This window comes from Leptopilina heterotoma, unplaced genomic scaffold (genome assembly GCF_015476425.1).
Source record: "Leptopilina heterotoma isolate Lh14 unplaced genomic scaffold, ASM1547642v1 Lhet_60, whole genome shotgun sequence".
Classification (NCBI taxonomy): Eukaryota; Metazoa; Arthropoda; class Insecta; order Hymenoptera; family Figitidae; genus Leptopilina; species Leptopilina heterotoma.
Window position 1 is genome coordinate 6808948 of NW_025111138.1, and position 22150 is coordinate 6831097.

General features: G+C 24.6%; 1 protein-coding gene across 5 annotated transcripts in view; it reads right to left on the minus strand.

Annotated features, from left to right (window-relative positions):
- Window positions 1-3621: 3621 nt before the first annotated feature.
- Window positions 3622-22150, minus strand: part of LOC122509324 (axin) — a 73221-nt gene continuing 54692 nt past the window's right edge. For 4 of the 5 annotated variants that reach the window (XM_043623290.1, XM_043623293.1, XM_043623291.1 and 1 more), the window contains 8 exons: window positions 12712-12867; window positions 12115-12484; window positions 11460-11897; window positions 9250-9408; window positions 8424-9136; window positions 6035-6339; window positions 5532-5833; window positions 3622-5252 (listed from right to left, as the gene is read on the minus strand). In XM_043623290.1, coding sequence (XP_043479225.1) covers window positions 5126-5252; window positions 5532-5833; window positions 6035-6339; window positions 8424-9136; window positions 9250-9408; window positions 11460-11897; window positions 12115-12484; window positions 12712-12778 — 2481 coding nt within the window. In that variant the 5' untranslated portion in view covers window positions 12779-12867 and the 3' untranslated portion in view covers window positions 3622-5125. The remainder of the gene's footprint in view (window positions 5253-5531; window positions 5834-6034; window positions 6340-8423; window positions 9137-9249; window positions 9409-11459; window positions 11898-12114; window positions 12485-12711; window positions 12868-22150) is intronic. The other variant, XM_043623295.1, reaches the window with a different exon arrangement.

The window sequence follows — 22150 nt, forward strand, 5'->3', positions numbered from 1 at the left end:
GTGTAGAATTCTTCTGAATAATTGAACTTTTTAATGTTAATGACATGAAAATAATATTATTTAATTTTGACTAGAAAACTATTAGAAACAAAATAACAAATAAGTAATTAATTGTAATTTATTTTTGATAATTAATAAGTCAAAATACTGTAATAAACATATCTTCTATTATCGTCTCATTGGCAATCACGCTTTTCTATGAACAATAGTCAACCTTAAAATATAACATGCTTAACGGAATAAAAATTTAAGTCTTATTCTCATGTGACATGTAATGTAAAAATTACATTATTGTTATATATGTTAAAAGTGAAATAAGAAACTTCACGCGCGCTTTAGCGCGCGTTATTTGTGCTAGTGATAAAATAAAAGAACAAAAACAAATTTAAAATGATAATAAAATTGTCGACATAGAATAATTATTAAACGGTGATAAAAGCTAATTTTTTTCATCGACCATAAAATTCAATTAATTTATAATTTAGTGAGTATAGCAAATAGCGAATTCAATTTGTCACGAGTATAAATGCAAAAATAATGAAACAAATTATTATTAAATAATAAAATATGTGAAATGAATAATAAAAAATGTTTTTCTTCGTTTTTGACTCGAAATGGCAATGTTATCTGCCAATGTTAATGAAATACAGAAAATAAAAAAGAAAGAAAAACTAGTTAAACGAGTTATTTGAGTCTATCGAAGAAAACTATGTTTTCGCTTAAAGTATAATTAACACTTACTTGCAAGCACAATTAATAAAAAATGCAACAGTCCACGTTGAACGATTACGTTTTTTTTTTAAATATGGAATTATCTGAATTTATTATCTGTCCAGAATTCAATTATTCAGATTATATATTTGTATTTTCAATTTGACACGAATTCTTAATTAAAAGAAAAAAATTCGATTTTGATTAAATATTATCGACTGATTAAATAATAATAAATAAAAATATTTTATTGAAGATTTTATTATTATCTATAATAATTTTATTTTATTTACAATTTACTGAGATAATTGAAAAAAAATTATTATTTACTGAATAAATATTTTTAGTAAATAAGTATTTAATAAATAAATATTTAGTAAATAAATATTTAGAAAATAAATATTTTTAGCAAATAAATATTTCTAGTAAATAAATATTTCTAGTAAATAAATTATTATCATATATTTCAAATAAATTGCCTCGTTTTGGAAAATTACGAATTTTTTCAATATCGCCTCTTCTAGGATAATAATCCCACTCAATGATCTGTAATGTCTTCATTAGACTTCTTGAATGTTAATTAATTAGGTAATATTCAAATTATAATTTTACAAACAAGAACCATTATTCAAATTTTTTTAAAATGAATATTCAAAACCAAAAAAGCGAGATTTTTAAATTTTCCGTTTTCAAAGCAATAAAAATTGAAATTGTATTTTTAATTAAAATTTATAAAAATTGATTTTCATTTTCATAATTACATTTTTTGCCTGCAATGATTCGAATAATAACTCTAATTGTTTTTTAAGGTTTAGAAAATAATTTCAAATCTTTTTTAATTTTCAAATATAAACTTCAATTTTTAAATATAATTTTAGATAGAAAATTTGAAAAATTCACTTACTAATTACATAAATAATTATTATTTATTTATTTATCAAAATACATACAATAAAAAATTATCGTTTATTATTTTCAGAAATTTTAATATGTAAAATTCTTTGTAAGAATCCAATTATTTTCACAAATTATTTTAAATTATTTAAAAATATTAAAAATAAATTATTATAAATTATCTTCTTTAATTATTAATACAATTTTTTAAAAGAATTCAATTACTTTCTAAAATTTTAATAAATTCTTCGAAAGAATTTAATTATTTTTATAATCAGTAAAATTCTTCGCAAGAATTAAATTGTTTTTATAAAAAAAAAAATGTTACTCAGGAATGCAATTATTTTCAAAACAATTTTAATAAAATTCAATAATCATATTTATAATTATTTTGTAATTATAATTATTAAAAGACACGATCATTTTCAAAAGTTAAAAGAAAATTATTTTGAAATCCATTACTTTCAAAATTTCCATTTAAAATTATTAAAGAAACTCCATTTACTTTAAAAAAATTCAATGGAATTCTTCAAAAGAATTTATTTAGGATTTTCAAAAATGTTAATAAAATTTTTCGCAAGAATGCAATTATTTTCATAAATATTAAATTTCTTTGAAGGAATCCAATTATTTTCAATTTTTTTGATAAAATTCTTTGCAATAATTCAATGGTTTTTAATAAATTAATTTTTAAATTGAAAACATTTAAAAAGAAAAATTTTTAATTTAGGAAATATAAAATATACAAGAAGAATATATGTATATAATTTACTTGAATAAAAATTTTGAAGTTTCAAATTTTTATTTTCCTTCTAAAACATAAAATTTATCTTAACAAAAAATCACATTTTCAAAATGAATAAAATAAATTCATTTCAGGGTAAAGATTGACAATAAAAAACCAAATTCCAGTGAAAATCGCGTTATTATTTTGAATACTTTTTGATATACAATAATAATTTTAATAATAATAATAATAATAATAATAATAATTTTAATAATAATAATAATTAATTAGGTACAGGAACACTTTATTAATTAATCATAATTAATTACGATTAAAAAAGATCAATTGTTTGCAATGCACCGCCTCCTGAAGTGACAAATCGAATAAAAATCAATTTTCTTTCTTTTTCTTTTTTGATAAATTTTCTATCAAAAATCTTAAATACGAAATAAAGTTTCAATGAAAATTACATTAATATTATATTGTAAATTTACATAAATTTATTAATTATTTCACTTCAAAGAGGCGGACAATTGGTGACAGCGTAGATTTTAACAAAATACCATTCACGGAGAGACCGCTCTGAGAAATTGTGCCGACTTCCGTGAAATACTCGCTCAAAAAAAAAATTAAAAAAAAGAATACTAGCAATAAAAAATGTCCTATACAGTGTACAGAATAATCTGTAAATATTGCCGACGTTTTATTTGACTAAAAGAGAGAGAAAAAAAAAAGTTTCGCCCAACAATAAATAATTACATAGCGCTCAAAAAAGCTTTCTCATTATAACATACTATATGCGTTTCAGCGAAATTCCAAGATTCTAGGCATTCTTAAAAACTAAATAAAAATTAAAAAAAAGAAAAATAGAGTAGCTTTGCTTCTCCATTTCATGTAATACTAGAATATATTTTATTACATACTCGTTGGTGTTTATAAATTTAATATTTTTTCTATTTAATGTTCGTAGATTCAATTTTAAAATTAATGACAATTTCAGAAATAAAATAGTTTCCTAATTTTTTTATTTCCTAATAAATAAAAATATTATTTTCGTTAGAGAAGGAAATATTTATTTAGATAAATATTAATTCATTTTAATAACTATTCAAAGAAATATTAATTTTAATATTTATTCAAAGAAATATTAATTCAAATATTTATTCAGAGAAATATTAATTCAAATATTTATTCAGAGAAATATTAATTCAAATATTTATTCAGAGAAATATTAATTAATTTAAATATTTATTCAAATAAATACTAATGTAAATAAATATTTATTCTCTAAATCAATTTTTTGTCGGAAAATATTTGGAAATTTAAAGTTTTCTTTTTTTGATACATATTTTAAAAATGTATTTAATAAACAATGTACACTGACAGCAGGGGAAGAAAAAAAAATAATTTATGTACGATCACGGCTGGCCTCTCGGTAACGGACCCTCAATTTTTTTTTTTCGAGTACAAAGTCAAAAAAAATTTGACATATTGTGATTCATTTAGGCTTAATATTCAACCTTACTCCACTAAAAAGGCACAATTTTCCGCACCTGATAAAGCATTGTTACGTTCTAAATGCTAATGCCTCCTCCGCGGTATTCGTCTCTGTTTTTTCTCTAACGCAAATCCCATGTTCATGTATCTTCAGTCTATTTCGTATCAAATACGAGTTTCTTTTATGTATAATGTAATGATTATATTTTACAATGTCAACGATGATTGGCGGCACGATGAGTCGTAAGTTACAATTTTTTTTTTTATTATTTTCAATAATTATCTCTCGCCTTATATATAATATATACCACATATATATTATATATAAAAACCAGATGTATATATATATTTATATAATATACATAATATCTTTATTCTTATAAACTAATTTGTAATAATAACTTTTTTTTCCCTATAATTTCAAGTTCCATTGCACAGATTTAGACAAGAGCCGATTTTTTTTTGTTGACTTCGACTTTTGTTCTGTCTCTGAACAATAGAAACTCTTTTTTTTTTATTTCTAGTCTAGGGTCTACGCAGACCTTATTAAGGCGGTAAACTACTCAGGCGCTTTGTACAGACGATTGGAAAACTATTGGGAAGTCTTCGAGAGGAAGAAATTTTTAATGATTTTTCTTTTAAAACTGTTTTGAGCGAATTTTCACTCATCAGTCTCTCATCGATTTCTTTCTTTTCTTTAAGAAAATTACTATTACATTTATTTACACAGTCAAGTCTTGAATAATTCTTCGCTTCCTTGAAAAAATTAACAAATATATATATATATATGTATATATATTTTATGTATATCTTATAATTGGGTAGACATTTAAAAAATTTTACCCATGTGTAAAAAAATTATCTTGCAATTAAAAAAATTTCTGTAAAATATAAAGAAAAGAGAAAAAAATCTCTTCTTTTTGTTTGTTTGTTTGTTTATACACTTCAACCGATATATTCAGATCGAACTTGTAAATTGCATTCTAAGAATCTACAATTATTTTTTGAATTGAGAGAAATTGTATACAAAAAATGAATTCTATTCACAAAAAGGGAAAAGAAAATTAGATACCCTGATATTATTTTTTTTCGATTCCTCGTTTTTCTATTGCTTACTTTACATACCGTAAAATATAGAAAATGATTTTTCGTTGAATCGTAAAAAATATGGTTCAAGTACTTTTCGAAACACACGTTTGTTTTTCTTTTTTTAAACTAGTAAAAAATGTTTGTAACGTTTGTTACTTGTCTTTTTCTTTTCTTCTTCTTTTTCTTTTTTCTTTTGAAAAACAAAAATTATTCCAGAGATTTTACCTCGGCCATTATCTTTCCTTCCCAGAGTGGTAAAATTTCAGCGTCGTCAGTTATCTCCTCCTGAATCACTTTCACGTCCAAATCTTCGCATTCCGTTTTAAAGAAATACCTGTAGGAGGAAACATTTTTTTATTATTCTATGAAACATTATCAAAAAAAAAGAAGGAAAAACTGTGTTTATTATTCTAAAAAAAATGTAAAAATTATGCTTATTTAAGGAAGTCTAAAGATTATGTTTATTATTCTTTGAAATATTAAAAAATTCTAGATTTTTAGAAATTTATTGTTTCTAAATCTAAAGATTGCAAATTTTAGATTCTAATTTTTAAAATCTAATTTTTTAAATATAATTTTTAAAATCTAATTTTTTAAAAAAGCAATAATTTACCTGTAGCTGCCTTTCTTATGGAGAATTTCTTTAAATTGCTTTAAAGTTATATTTCGTCCTGGTATTTTTGTTCTGTATGGATATTGTTCGTCACAGAAATTGAACACAACCGTGGTAAAATCTTTTTCCTCTTGTTTCGTTTTTCTTAGTGTCGATTGATTTGAATATGAGCACGACGGACTTTGCGCCGATTGCTCGTAAACTTGTTTATTGCCAGGATATCTCTGTCTATTGTTACCTCGTCCTCGATCATCTTCCATTAAAGGAAGTAACCTTCTTTTTGCCTCCTCGAGTTGTGTATCCTGTTAGAGAGAAAAAAATAAATCAATTATTTTCGAAACAAAGTCAAAATAAAGAAAATTGTCCCGCCATTCTTTCCTAGTGTTATTTTTTCAAATCTAATCGTTTTCATTTTATTTTTGTATTTATTTTATAATGAGGATTTTATTTTACAATTAGGAAAACAAAGTATTTTTGGTAAAAAAAAATTTATTTTTGCTTACAGTGTGCGGTTGAGGAAGAGGTGGCATTCCAGGATCGGCCACAAACGGTTGAGCGGGAGCGAGCATGTCTTGATTTGATCTCTCCAAAGATCCACTACGAGAACCATAAAGATTGAGTTGCTGTCTAACGTACTTGACGTCCGAGCCTTTGTCCGAGTCCTTCAACCAGGAAAGAAGACGCCTATCTCGTGGCAGAGACGATGCCTCACTAAGGACACTGACTCCACTGTCAGTTAATTCAGTCAACGACTTTTTTGTTGTCGATCGCCTCGCAATTTCCGCCTTCTTCATTCTTTGCTCACGACCTGGACAACAAAATTTCGAAAATTATTCTCCAAAAGAAAGCATTAAAGCGAAAATTATTTCTCGAAAGAAAACATTGTGACGAAAATTATTTTTCGAAAGAAAACGTCAAGATGGAAATTATTTTCCAAAAGGTAACATTGTGACGAAAATTTATTACCCAAAAAAAATACATTAAAAGAATTCATTTTCAAGAAAAAAATGAATTAAAACAGGGTTGCCACAAAAAATTAACTTTATTATATAATAACTCATAAAAATATTATTATAAAACATAAAGATAACCCAGTGACTATATATTATAAGAGTATTGTTTTTGTAACTTCTTCAAAATTATTTTCATCATTTCAATTCAATTATTATTTTCTACAATTTTCAAATAAATATCTTCTTTAAATCAATTACATAAATTATTATTCAATTAAACTTTTTCCAAAAAAAATAAATTCTACAGAATTTTTAGTTAAAAGTACGATAAACAATAATTGAATTCTACGAGAATTCAATTATTTAAATACAAAAATAAATAATTTATTCAATAATTGAATTTTTCTTACAATTTAATTTTTTTACGAAGCGTTGTATTAACAACTTTTGAAAATATTTAATTTCTTTTAAGGAATTTAATTAAAATTTTAATGAAATTTATTATATTAAAGAATTTTACAACAATATTTGAAAACAATTGAAAACTTTTTGAAGAATTATATTAAATTTTTTAAAAAAAATTGAATGCCTGAGAAGAATTTAGGTACTTTTTCAAAAGAATTAAATTCTTATGATAAATTTTGATATTTATCAAAATAATTGAATTTTGGAAAAGAATTTTATTAAAATTTCTAAGAATAATTGATTTTATTGAAAGAATTTCTATAAATGAAATTTTATTTTATTTATAAAAATAATTGAATGTTTTTGTAGAATTGTATCAAAATTTTTTTTTCAATAATTAAATCTGTTGATAAATTTTATGAAAATAGTAAATATTGAAAGTTATTGAATTGCGAAAAACTTTTGAAAATAATTGAAATTTTGCAAAGATTTTTATTTAAATTTTTGCAAATAATTGAATTTTTGGCAAAAAATTTTGCTATTTGCAAAGATAATTGAATTCTTGTAATGAATATTGTTATTGATGAAAACAATTGAATTTTTCATACAACTTAAATATAATAATTAATAATAATTGAATTCCTATAAATGAAATTTTATTATATTTATGAAAATAATTGAATGTCTTTGTAGAATTGTATCAAAAATTTTTTCAATAATTAAATCTGTTGATAAATTTTATGAAAATAGTAAATATTGAAAATTATTTAATTGCGAAAAACTTTTGAAAATAATTGAACTTTCCATACAATTTAAATATAAAAAATATATAAATTATATAAAATTATATAAAAAAAATTATTATATTTTAATAAAATATATAAATATATAAAAATTTAATTTCTATAAATGAATTTTTATTATATTTATAAAAATAATTGAATGTTTTCGTAGAATTGTATCAAAAATTTTTTTTCAATAATTAAATCTGTTGATAAATTTTATGAAAATAGTAAATATTGAAAATTATCGAATTGCGAGAAACTTTTGAAAATAATTGTAATTTTGCAAAGATTTTTATTTACATTTTTGAAAATAATTGAATTTTTGGCGTAAAATTTTTCTATTTGCAAAAATAATTAAATTCTTGGCAAGATATTCATGAAAATTTTTAAAAATAATTGAATTTCGACGAATTTTATTACTTTTGAAAATAATTGAATTCTTGTGATGAATATTGTTATTTATGAAAAGAATTGAATTTTGTAAAGAATTTTATATTTATTAAAAAATTCATTCTTGTCAGAAATAGAAAAATTTTTTGAAGATTTTGTATTAGAATTAGTGGTGGTTTCATAGTTTATGAGGCAAACAAAAAAGACCCAAAAAATTCAGAATTTTCTTATGAATTCTAAAAATTTATTTTTTTCCAGTACTTTTAATAAAAATCCCTGACTTTTCTCTGAATTCTTTGATTTCACTGACCAGTGGCAACCCTGTAAAAATAAAATTTTCCAAGAAGCAAAAAATTTACCTTGCAAGTAGAAATCGTGTTTATGGAGGGAATCTGCATAATCGGATGGTACGGATTTAGATTTAGGCAAATGTGAGCCAAGTGAACTCATGGAACCAGCGCCGATAAGATCGCTTCCTTCGGGGAAATCGTGAATGTTACCACTGTCAATGGAGAAAGTTGAGAATACATCTTTGTCCCGTCGCTGTTTACTTGAACGTGAATAGGCGTGTTGGGGACGTCGTCTCTCTGGCAAGCGTGGCGGTGGCGATGCCAAACCGTGCGGCGATCTCGAGGGCGTTGAATCAGCCCAGACACGCGACACATGCTGATCGAGAATAGCCTGATCATTATCATCGTCAATAAATAGATTTTGTCTAAGTTGATCAGTGAAAAATATTCCCCGACTATCGCCAATATTTCCCGTTGTCAATGGACCACCACTCGATTCAACGTCCACCTCACCAAATGACATCATCTCAGGATCCTGTAAATGACGACTCAATCTCTCTCCATTCTCCTGTTGTCGTTTAACAATCTCCAATTTTTGTATTAAACGATGTGCAAACGATTCGGGATCTTGCGGCTGATTCACGTCACGTGTCATTCGTTGTGTTCGCGGTATCATTGAATCCAAATTATCACGATTCTTCGATGCACTCTCCTTCATTGCTCGATGTTGTCGACTGTACTGCTTTTTACTCGCAAACGATTTACCTATCGACATTCCGTCACTGGAAAAAGAAGAACAAAATCATTTTAAAAAAATGAAGTTGTAAATTAGGAAAAATCAAATTAAAGAATTAAATTCTTGTGTCGATAATTTGAAAAAAAAGAGAATACTTACATGGACGAGCCATTAAGTGACATTGTGTCAGATTCAGTGCGAGCATCGCTGCTCACACTTTGCAGTTCGGAATCCTGTCTGGAGACTGGGTTGTATGAGGAATATTGAGCGTGCATTCTGGTTACATGGTAGGGATTAGCTCCAGGTTGTAAATAAATGCTACGCAATCGCCACATAAAACGGCAAAAAAACGAACAAACAAAAAAATCAAAAACTAGCTCAAAAATAAATGTTTTATATTAAATAATAGGGGAAAAAAGCCAGAATTGGACATTTTTGGCAAACAAAACTTATTTTCAACTTATATTCAAAAAACTGCATTTAATAAATTGCTAATTTGAATTTATTTCTTAGCTTCTTAAAATAAAATAATAATAATAGATATTTGAAAATAAATTTCGTTTTGAGTTTGAAAATAAATTTCTATTTGAATTTGAAAATAAATTTCTATTTGAATTTGAAAATAAAGTTCTTCTTTAATTTGAAAGTAAATTTCTACTTGAATTTAAAAATCAATTTATATTTGAAATTTAAAATAATATTTCAAAATAATAACATAATGTCCAATTCGAAAATAGCAACAAGACATTTATTAACAGCTTGCAAAAAATATATCACAAGCAGGAAAATCAGCATCTGACTAATAAGAAATACAAAAAAAATTTCTAACTAATTAAAAAAAAAAAATTACTGTACAGAATAAAAAATCTTTTTCCACGAGGCTAGGAGGCAAAAATAATAAAAAATTACGGTAAAGAATAAAAAATAATAAAAAATTACCACACAGAATAAAAAATAATGAAAAAATTAAAAAAATTCAATTATTAACAAATTTACTAATTCATTATAATTATTTATAGTTCTAAAAGAAACTTGAATAAAATTTTTCGCAGGAATTTAATTATTTTCTATACAATTTCAATAAAATTTCTTAAAAGAATTCAATTATTTTTAAAAATCTCATAAAATTCTTCGCAAAAATTCAATTATATTAAAAAATGTTGATTAAATTCTTTAAAAGAATTCAATTATTTTCAATATTACAATTTTATAAAATTCTTCAGTGAAATTCAATTATTTTGAAAAATTCTGATACAATTCATTAGGAGAATTCAATTCTTAATATAATTTTTATTACCTTACTTGAAAAATTCAATTATTAACGAAAATTTTAATAAATTTTTTAGAAAGATTTCAATTATTTTCATAATTTATAAAAAAAAATGAATTCAATTATAAATGAAAATTTTAATAAAATTCTTAGAAAGATTTCAATTATTTTCATAATTTATAAAACTGTTCTCAAAAATTTACTTATTTTAAACAATTTTAATAAAATTCTTCACCAAAATTTTATAATTTCGAGAAATTTCGGTTAAATTTTTGAGGAGAAAAAAATTTAATTCTTTTTCTAAATAATAAAATTTTTGGCAAAAATTCAACTATTTTGGAAAAATTTAATAAAATTCTTAGCAAGATTTCAATTATTTTCATAATTTATAAGATTTTTCTCAGAAATTTCATTATTTTAAAGAATTTTAATAATATTCTTCGCAAAAATTTTGGTTAAATTCTTTATCAGAATTGAAATAATTTTCAATACAATTTTAATTCGATTATTTGAAAAAATTCAATTATTTTCCAAAATTTTAAAAATTCTTCGCAGAAATTCAATTGTTTTCAAAAATTTTTATAAAACTCTTTATAAGAATTTAAATTAAGTCTGTTGAATTAAATTTCTTGTAAGAATTAACTTCTCTTTGAAGATTTAAATTCAATTCTTCCCAAGAAATTTAATTATCTTAAAAAATTTATATAAATTTCTTTATAAAAATTATTTCAGATTCAAAATTATAAAAGAAAGATTTTTAATTGAAAACAATTTGAATTGAGTTTTGCTATTTTTTAATTTTCAAATCATTAAATTAGAGTTTTATTAATTTTAAAATTCAAAAAATTAACTACAGAATAAAAAATAATACAAAAATTACGGTACGAAATAAAAAAATAATAAAAAATTCTACAGTGTAAAAAATTACTGTACATAAAAAAAATACTCTACACAATAATTTAGGTAAAAAATTTTTTAAAAAAATAAGAAAGAAACGTCAATGCTATGGACAATTTTTAAAAACAGGTATATGTAAAATGTCTACGGCAGTCAGTGGAGAATTTCTTTTTTTTAACTAAAAAAATTAAAAAATACATACCCAGCAAAAGCTTCGGGTTTTCGTTTAAAGTCCAATGCTCTGACTTGTTGCGTTCGCATGAGAACCTCCTCGGTTAATTTCACTTCTCTAGTCATTTCCATGGACGTTGAACTAGTTGTATGAGGGACATGCATCGAACTGATAAATTCGCTGTCTTCAAATAATGTTGGTAGCGTATTAGGCCCACAAGAAAGAGACATTTCGCGACTTGATCCTGGACTTGGACAACCGCCAGGATCGGGATTTTGGCAGGATTGAACATACTGTAGGTATGTGTCGGACCTCAGAAAATTCGGATATGTCGTTTCATTAATAAGATGTTCAACTTGTAATTGCGCCACATTAAACACCATCTTATCGACTAGACCTTCTTTAACTCTACGATTCGCCTCCTTTCGCACTTCCTCCGGTATTTGTAGCTGTGACTTAACGAAAAACCTGCGAAAATTCAAAATTGTTCTTATTATATTCTCTTTTATTTCTACCGATATTATATTCTATATTTTATTTCTATTTAATTTTGTTTATTTTTTTTATTCTCATTTATTTTTATTTATTTTTGTATATATTCTCATTTATTTCTATTTTTTCTATTTAATTTTTAGAAAATAATTTTGAGAAAGTAATTTTTCGATTTTTATTTCAGAATTCTCACCTTCCATGAATGAGTTTGATGAGTTCGTATATTTGTTTAGCATCTCGTTGTTTTTTGAGGCCTTCGCAAGCGAACCAAAAATTGAGGGGATTCACGTGAGGTCTCCCTTCCTGATCCAAATATTTTCGAAAAAGTTCAAGACCCTCGGGATCGTGTAGAAGATTGTGCAAATTTTTTGCCCATTGAAGACAGGGTAGACGTGGATCGCTCTCCATGATGGTTGCGCCACAAGAACCCTCTGGTTCAAAGCCCAAAGGTGCGGAAGCGTCATAATAGCTCGATATCGATGGACGGACGAGAGATGAACGCCTTGGTGTTAATGCTGGACTTTGAAGATTGCAAGCGCCAGTAAACTTTTCCGTTTCTCCTCCTGAAAGACGAAAAATAATTACTTTAACTACCAATAATTAATTAAATTAATTCGATTCAGAAAAATAGTGTTTTAATCAATATTTTTTTCATTTTTGATCATAGATTTAATGAAGAAGATAAAAAAGCGAAAAAAAATCTGAAAAAGAAAACAAAAAATAATTTCTTGATGAGGAAGTGAAAAATTAAATATTTTAAGAAGGGAAAAAAGTGAAGAGCAACATTTACCAGGAACAGGTGGCCTTGGACATTTTTCATTGAAGCTGCGAGCTTCACTCTGTCGAGGTCCACTCATTCTATCTGACGCGTTTCTCGCGTACGTCTTCTCTGTCTATGGTGAATTTCAATTCACGTCGCCGCCTACAAGACATGGCTGGTCCAAACCTGAAACAATAAAATAAATTCTCATTAATAATCAAAAAAACAAATTTCCAATTCAATTTCAATCAAAAAAAAATTTTTTTTTTGAATTATTTTTGTTAAATAAACAATTTATATGAACATTTCAAAACAAACAATTAGAATCAATCAAAAACATTCAAAATACAAAAAAAAAAATTTTTTCCAAAAAAAAATTTTCTATTTTTGCAATTTTTTTTTAAATAAACAATTTTTTTTTATTGCAAATATTATCAGTCCTTCAAGAACAATAATGATAAGAATATAAAGAGGAGAAAGAAAAAGAAGCGAGGGGTTGAAAGGTATTGATTTCGTCAAATGAGTGCTTCGATGTGCCTCGATGTGCCTCCGAACCATCATTCGATGATCGGAACAAAAGGCATTCAGACTCAGAGTTTCAGATCGATGGAGCTAAAGGTTGAGTCATATGCCAATTAAGGATTGAAGGGAATATTTTTTTAATATGTGCACCACATAAAAGAGGGGGGGAGGGGTTTACTATGAGAAAACATGGTCCAAGTTGTGCGCATCGAGTCGCTTCGATGAAGGTTTTCATCAGTCTGCGCAAGAATCTTTGTCTGGGTATTGATCGACCAAAAATTATGACACAATCGTTAGAATCCTGTTGAAAGCTAAAAAAATAATAATCCCTTTTAGCATTATCAATGAAAAGAAATTTCATAAGGCGGAAAAATATTAATAGAGCCTCATATGGGCAGTCTATGCTTCATCGAAGGAGAGACCTTTCGAAGGCCCACAGGGTTTCGAATACAAGTCTATTATACGCTTCACTCTTTTGTTATAAACCTCTATTGAAATATTATACACACTGGGGTTAAAATTTATTTCTATATTAAATATTATAAATTAAATTCATATTCAGTGCACAAAAAAAAAAATTTTTACTTTTTTTAAAATTTTTTCCAAAAAATTTTTCAAAGAAAAAATTTTTTTTTTCCTTTACAAAAAAAATTGTTTATTTTAATTTATACAGAATGTTAATGTTTTCTATTTACATTTTAGATTGTTATTTTAATTGAAAATAATATGCATAGAGGTGGAGAAAAAAAAATTTCTCTTCGAAGACTTAAGTGGCTCGGTTCACCACTTACCTTCGAAGGATTCATTAAATTCATACAAAAAAATAATACACGCATATATACAAACATCATCACAAGCTATAGAAAAATATTAAGCTGGAAATTTGAAACCAGAAATTAAATAGAGAGTATAAAAAGCGAGATAGGTAGCAAAAGAATAAAGAAATATGAAATGAAAAGCTGTCATAATGAATCATCTCACATGGATGCATTCATACCTGAAGAGGGGTGAGGAGTGCACATACCATTTTTGAAGTATACCCTTCGAAGAAATTTTCTGAATGCTCTGAGAAGTCTAAATATCTATTACAAGATTAATGTATATTAAGATATTAGTAAGAATGAATTAATTAAATGGTTGTTCTGCAAGGAACAATGAAAATTTTGACGTTTCGATACTCAAGCCGAACGATTCGAACTGAGCTGATGCAGCGTCCTGACCAGGACTGAAGCCAGATTGTCAGGGGAGGAACCTCAAAAGAGGGGAGGATTCACAATCCTGAGCAGTTGTAGCTACCAGCAAGCAGTGATTTGTGCTATGAGTACTCTGCTGGGATTGTTCGGTCCGCTTCGAGGAGAAGAATGGGTTGGGGGCTTCGAAGGCTGTTTCATCGAAGAGCACAATGCATCTCATGCTTCCATATTTTCCCTTCATCAATTCCTTTCAATCAATTAATTTCTCATTCTACTTCTATTGTTTACAATTATTAATAATTTTTTTTGCAAAAAAAATGTTTATAAAAAAAATTTTTTTTTAAATAAAAAAAATTTTGTTCGAACAAAAAAAAAAATTTTTTTTCGTATAAACATAATTAGATAAGTCAATTTTAACCCTGTCTCTGTTGATTACAAAAAATAATTTCTTATTATTAATAATAATTTATAAACAATCTTTTTGCCAAAAATTTTTTTTTTAACTTTGCAAAAATTAGATTTTTTTATAAAACCTCTTTTATTTATAATTACTCCTACATTTAATGGGAAATTATCATTTATAAACAATTTTTTTGCAAAAAATTATTTTTTTACTTTGTCTTGTCAAAACCTTATTGTTTACAAAAATTTGTAATAAACAATTCTTTTTGCCAAACTAATTTTTAATTTTCTTTTTCTGAAAAATTAATTTTTTACGTACATTTTTTGGCAAAAAATTTTTTTTAATTATTAATTTTCTAAATAAACGTCATTGTTTACAATTATTTTTGTTTGCAATAAAAAAAATTTTACAAACAACTTTTTTTGCAAAATTAATATTTTTATTTCCTTTTTTTGCAAAATTAATTTTTTATATACTTTTTTTGGAAAAAAAGAAATTTTTATTACTTAATTAATTTTCTAATTAAACCACATTGTTTACAATTATTTTTGTATGCAATAAAAAAATGTTATAAACAATTTTTTTTGCAAAATTAATATTTTTATTTCCTTTTTTTACAAAATTAATTTTTTATATACTTTTTTTTGGCAAAAAAGAAATTTTTATTACTTAATTAATTTTCTAATTAATCGACATTGTTTACAATTATTTTTGTTTGCAATAAAAAAATTTTGTAAACAATTTATACCATTTTTTTTCCAAAATTTGAATAATATTTTTAATTAAGTAAATTTTTTTGTAAACAATTACTTAAATAATTGCAAAAAATTATTATTTAATTTAACTTTTTTTTAATTATTATTTTTAATTAGTTTTTAGAAATTTTACCTTAATTTGATTAATTAAATTGTGTGTAATTAAATAAATACTGTATTGAATATTAATAAATATTTAATAAAAAGTTAAGTAAATAATTACACAATTTATAAACAAGAAAATAATTATCTGAATATTTCAAGATTTGAAATTTCGCGGTTACGTTTCGAACTTCTGGAAATAGCCAATCAGAAGGCATTATTGCTTACAGCGCTGCGTGCGCCGTGTCAACAGTAGTATGCAGGAAACAAGTGTCTTGTAATCAACAAAACTGTCAAATTTTACACAAACGATATCTAATTATCGCTATAAATAATTCGAATGAAAGTATTTGCAACAGAAACATGAATTCTTTATGTCACAGATGAGTAAATTGAAATACGATTTAGTTCGGAAGAAGTAGACGTTCCAGACCAGAGAAGTAAGCATGTTTTTGAGGTTATGTTACCCATCACCGGCAGAAAGTAAATAACAAGGTACAATTAAAGAATTTTAAATGTTTAGTGTAAGTAGATTTAAAAAACTTTATAAACTAAATAATAGGGAATAAAATTGCAATTAGAAAATGGCGAAAAATGTTATAATGCGAAAATCAAGTCGAAACATGAAGCAAAGAAAAGAAGCTGAATTCGTGTAAATAATTCGGTATTAGTAAAGTTTGTGCCATAAAAAATTGATACAAACTAAAAAATATGCTTAATGGACATATTATAATAATATATTTATACATTTTACTATTATTTTAATTTAATAAAAGTTTGACGCGTTCGGAATAATTGACAGATTTTGCTACCAATTCGTTAATATAACGTATTTTCATAACGCGGTGCAAAAAAGGGCACTTTTTTGCACCTTGTTATGAAAGATATCGTTCGTAACTTATTAACACTATTGATTAAAATTTGCAATCAAAAGTTTTCTGAAATGTAAAATCACCAAAAAGATCACAATTTTGAAAACTTTTGTAATTAAAAACGAAAAAATCAATTTAATAACTTAAGCATAAACATTTTCTTAATAAAAAGAGAAAATGCTTTCGAAAAAATCTTTTTTTGTAGAAAAAGTTTTTAGTACAAATTTCATTTGATTAATTATTATTATTTCAAATATTTTAATCTATTTTATTATTTAATTTAAATAATTATTTAGTTAATTAATTAATATAATTATTTAGTTAATTAATTAATATAATTATTTAATTAATTAATTATTATAATATTATTATTGACTTTAACACGAAAAAGTTTTTCGATTTTTGAAATTTAAAAGAATTTATACAGTTTATCGTTAAAACTATTGAAAATATCCCAACTTGTTATTCTTTTCCGTCTTTTTTTAAAGACCACAATTTTCGAGTTGGAAAAAAGCATTCGAAATGGCCTTTAAAAGTATTGATTTACGAATTCAACAATATTTCAGCTGTTTTGTTCAAGTCAAAAGACGCATCTAGTGTCTGCACCCGCTTGCTTCTGTGCGGTAAAAATAGATGAAAGAAAAACCACGATCCGCAGTCTGCGGCAACTAAATCTCCAGACTAATGAAGTTGCCGTGGATTTTCGATGTATTTATTACACGCATTAATTTTTTTTTTCTCTTTTATTTCTTGTTTTATTTTTCTGCGTCCAAAGTCTCGCGGAAAAAAAATCATTGAAGCTCATTCGACTTTAATCGAAATTTATTGACAAATTCATTCCAATATAAGCTTTTATATTACACACATATTATGCGTATATATATCTATATACGAAATCAGTAAATATAGTATTTCCATTAAACCATACGAACATTTCAAAGAGATCAAAGTAAGCCTCTTACGATAAATAAAATTAAAAAAAAAAAAGAAAAAGAAGGAAAAAGTAAATCATTTTCTTCTTATTCAAATAAATAATAGTCTTAATTCTTTGCGTGGGTTTTCTTAATTTCATAGCAGGTCTTAACGTCTTACATAACACGCCGCGAGCAAACTTCACTGAAGCGTGCGCTTTCCTTTACACCACCGACTTATGAGTTTCATGTCGGGGCCTACCATCAAAGAGGGAGAGAGAGAAAAAAAATAATTGTAATTTGTGACTCTGAAATTCTACGGCCTTTTACCTCAGTTTATATTTGCGTAATGATGTCCGTAGCTTTAATTATTTGAGCGAACGTCGCCTTAAGACGTAATTAAATAGCAAAGGAATTGTTTCAAACGAGTTTAATGTTTGCCAAACTTCAAAAGCACGTTTTACGACTGATCAGCACACTTGCTAAATCACGATGTGCATTTTTAATAATAACAATCGTTTTTATTGCCCTTACAGTTAAATTTATTAACTAATTAACTATTATTGTGATATATTACTTTCTAAAATTTTAATTATTTAATTATTTTTATAAATAATAAAATTCTCCTTAGTAATTAAATTATTTTGAATATAATTTTAATTAAATTTTTTGACAGGATTCAATTAATTTTTTGAAAGATTTTAATAAAATTCCTGGAAAAAATTTTTTCATTTATTTCAAAAATTTTAATAAAATTCTTCGAAATTTATAACAAAATTTGTCGAAATAATTCGATTATTTACAATATAATTTTAATTAAATTCCTGAAAAGAATTTAATTAACTAACAAATTTTTAGTACAATTCTTCGAAACAAATAAATTGTTTTCTAAAATTTTAATAAAATTCTATGCAAGCGTTCAATTATTTTTATTAATAATAAAATTCTTCATAGAAAGTCAATCATTTTGAATACAATTTTAATTAAATTTTTGACAGGATTCAATTATTTTTAAAAATTTTAATAAAATTTGTGGAAAGAATTTCAGTTATTCCAAAAATTTTAATAAAATTCTTTGAAATTTATAACAAACTTTGTCGAAATAATTCAATTATTTACAATATAATTCAATTATTTTTTATATTTAATAATATTCATTGAAGGAATTTAATTATTATCATAAAAATTAAATTTCTTCGTAAGAATTCAATTATTTTCAAAACAAATTTTGATAAAATTTCTGAAAAAAATGTAATTATTTTCAAAAATTGTATTAAAATTCTAGGAAAAATTCAATTATTAAAAAACAAGATTATTCTAAAAACTTGAATGAAATTCTTCGTAAAATTCAATTATTCTTTAAATTTTCAATTGAAATTTTTTCGAAAAATCTAAAAAGAATTCAATTTTTTATCAATAATTTTGATAAAATTTAATAATAAAATTATTAATTACAATTCCTAACAAAATCAACTATATTCAAAAAATTAAAGAAATGCTTCGAAAGAATTCAATTATTGTTAAGAACTTTACGAGTCTTCTTGGGAAAAATTCAATAATTTACAAAATTTTAATAGAATTCCTTGAATGCATTCAATTATTTTAAAAAAATTGTATTAAAAATCTGAGAATAATTAAATTATTTCCCAAAAATTTTAATCAAATTCAATGGTCAAATTTTTAATTCAAATTATTTTTAAAAAAAACTTAATTATTTTCAAAAAATTCAAAGAATCTCTAAAAAAAAATTGAAATTATTTTCAAAAATTTTAATAAAATTATTTACAAGAATTTAAATATTTACATAAATAATAAAATTCTTCACACAGAAATTAAATTATTTTTAATACAATTTTAATAAAATTTCTCGGAAAAAATTCAATTGTTTTAAAAAATTTTAATGAAATTCTTCGGAAAAAGTAAGTTTTTTTCTAAAATTTTGATAAAATTTTTTATAGCAATTCAATTATTTTGAATAAATTAATTTTAAAATTCAAAACAATGAAGAAGAAAAATTATAGATTAGTAACTAATCCATTGTTAATTAATTAATTAATTATAAATTATTAACGAATTAATTATTAATTAATAAATTATTAAAATTATTAGTACACTAGTAATTAAAATTATTATACCATTACTTTTACGCATTTTGCATAAGAAAAAACTTATCTTCGAGGTAATTAATTTTTAAAATATTAAAAAAAATTGAAAATTCACTATTTTGTGTAAATTGTACACTTTTTTTCAAAATTTTGTAATCTCTGCTTGCAATTATTAAGTTTTTGTTTCATAATTAATTTTTTCCTATATTTTCTTTTCTAATTTATTTTTAATAATTATTATTTTCAATTAGTTATGTTACTTATAATTAATTGTATTATTTTCAATGAATTAAATTATTTTTAATTCATTGCATGATTGAAAATTATTTATATTATTTTTAATTAATTTGCATTATTTTTAATTAATTGCATCATTTTCAGTTAATTTTATTAGTTTAAATTTAATCAGCAATAAATGAGAAAAGTAATTAGATATTTTTTAGAGCTAGAAAAATAAAAAAAAGGAAAATTCCGTAAATTATAAGTCAACTGATAAACAACTTGAGAAAAGTTTTTTCTCATGTATCTCCATGCGTTTAAAGACAAGTGAAATAAGACTGGAGGGGTACATAATTCAGACTGGCGGCTTCCACTTATATTACAAGTGAAGAACCGACAGGTAAGAATGGATCTCCCATCCAGAGTGAAAGATAAACGTAGACTAGACACATTACTGTCTTTAAAAAAAAATCCTCCTTTTCCACATCAAAATTTCATAAAAAAGAAATTATTTTATCAAAATTTGAAATCCCAAAGATTAAAAAAATCTTTTGGAATTTTTTTTAATAAAAAAAAAGAAAGATTAAAAGATTAAGAAATAAGAAATTTAAATGTTAAAGTAAAATTTTTTTGAATATTTAATGAACATTTACTGAAAAAAAATTAAAAAATAAAAAATAAAAATAGGTGTTTTTATAAAACGATATTTCATTCACGAAAGTCATTTCTATTCAATCTGTCTCGGCATGAAGGCATGGTATCAATTTTTTTTACTCTCTCTCTCTCTCTCTCTCTTACTAAAAGACTCTTTTTAGCTGACGCTTTGGAAATTTGAACTCTATGTCCCTAGTTGAAACTGAATAGAGCTTCTTTCTTCACTCTCCACCTTCTATAAAGGTTTTAAATTAAAATCTCTCTAATTGCTAACTAAACGAAAAATTTTCCCTTTTCCTTTTATCAATTACATGACATGATATCTCATATATATACATTTGGAGTAAAAAATTGCAGATTATCCTCCTTTTTTATTTTTATTTTCTTGTTACATATGCTTTGGGCGCTGCGCTTTGATAAACGTGCTTTGAGTTCAACTTTCTGAGGTTGGTCCAGTCGCGGCGAGATTTGGCTGACGCGGTATAAAAAAGTTTCAATATGTATATAAAATGCAGCCTAGAAAACTTTTGCTGCAGTAGTCAAACTTCTGGATAATCAAGTCGCGGAAATATACTTGAAACCAAATGCATAAACCTCATTCCATAACTTTCAATCATTTTAATTTAAAAAAGTAGCAAACCCCGAAAAAAAGAGAGGCAAAAAAAAAAAATTACACTATATGCATAATTTATCAAGAAGTAAAAATAGTTGCGGTATTTTTTTTCTTCTCCTTTCGTATTTTCAATAAGTACAGATTCGGAATTTCAATAAGATTCTGAAAAAGAGAATTTTTGAAGAAACTTTCTTCTCATATTGAAACGATTCATAAAATATGAATACCAGATGCAATCGAGTATGAGGAATTTTTTCTTTTTTTTTTGCAAATGAAAAAATATTTTCAACAGAATTGAGAGAATTTTTGAAGCGTTAACATACCATAAGAATGGTATTAACTTTTGTATCGTCTTCTCAAATCGTTTGAAAGAAAATTTTTGCGGTGCAAAAGTCCAGTATAATGTGAAATCCATGATAGGAATATTGAATTTGTCATTCTTGTTGAAGAGAAAAATATATCTTTCGGAAAAAGGGATTTCTTGTGGTTTCTTTTTTCTCTTTTTGCTTTTTTTTCTCTCTTGATGTCGATAAAGCAAACTCACAAAATCACAGTTTACCGCCATCGCTCGTTGAAATCTTGCACCACTAAACATCGTTGAATATCCGCAGCATCCATTCCCGACAATAGAGAGAGAATTCCCCCTTTCTCGTCGTCTCATATGATGAAAAGAGAGACGATTTCAATGCTCGATAATTTCATCCCTTCGAGTTACCGACCTGAAAATTGCGTAGGGATTTATCGGAATTATTTTTGTTTATTGATTTTTTCGACTATTTTCAAAATTTTGAAAAACTAGATACTGTCTTAGGAACATGACTAAAGTAATTATTGTTTTTCCTCTCGAATTAATTTTTTAAAGCTGGATTTGTTTTTCTGAACTTGAAATTATTGTGAACCACCAGTCGGTATCAGACTTGAAGTATTTGATGTTCTTGAAGGGTTTTTTTTTGAAAGTTCTTGTCCGGAAGATAATAGAGAATTTTTCCGAAGATATTTGATTAATTTCAGATAACAGATTTATTTATAAATCAGAAAAAATCTTATTTGATATAGAAGAATTTTTGATAATCCAGAATTTGTTTTTCAAAATAAAGTGATTAATTTACTTTGCACTGTT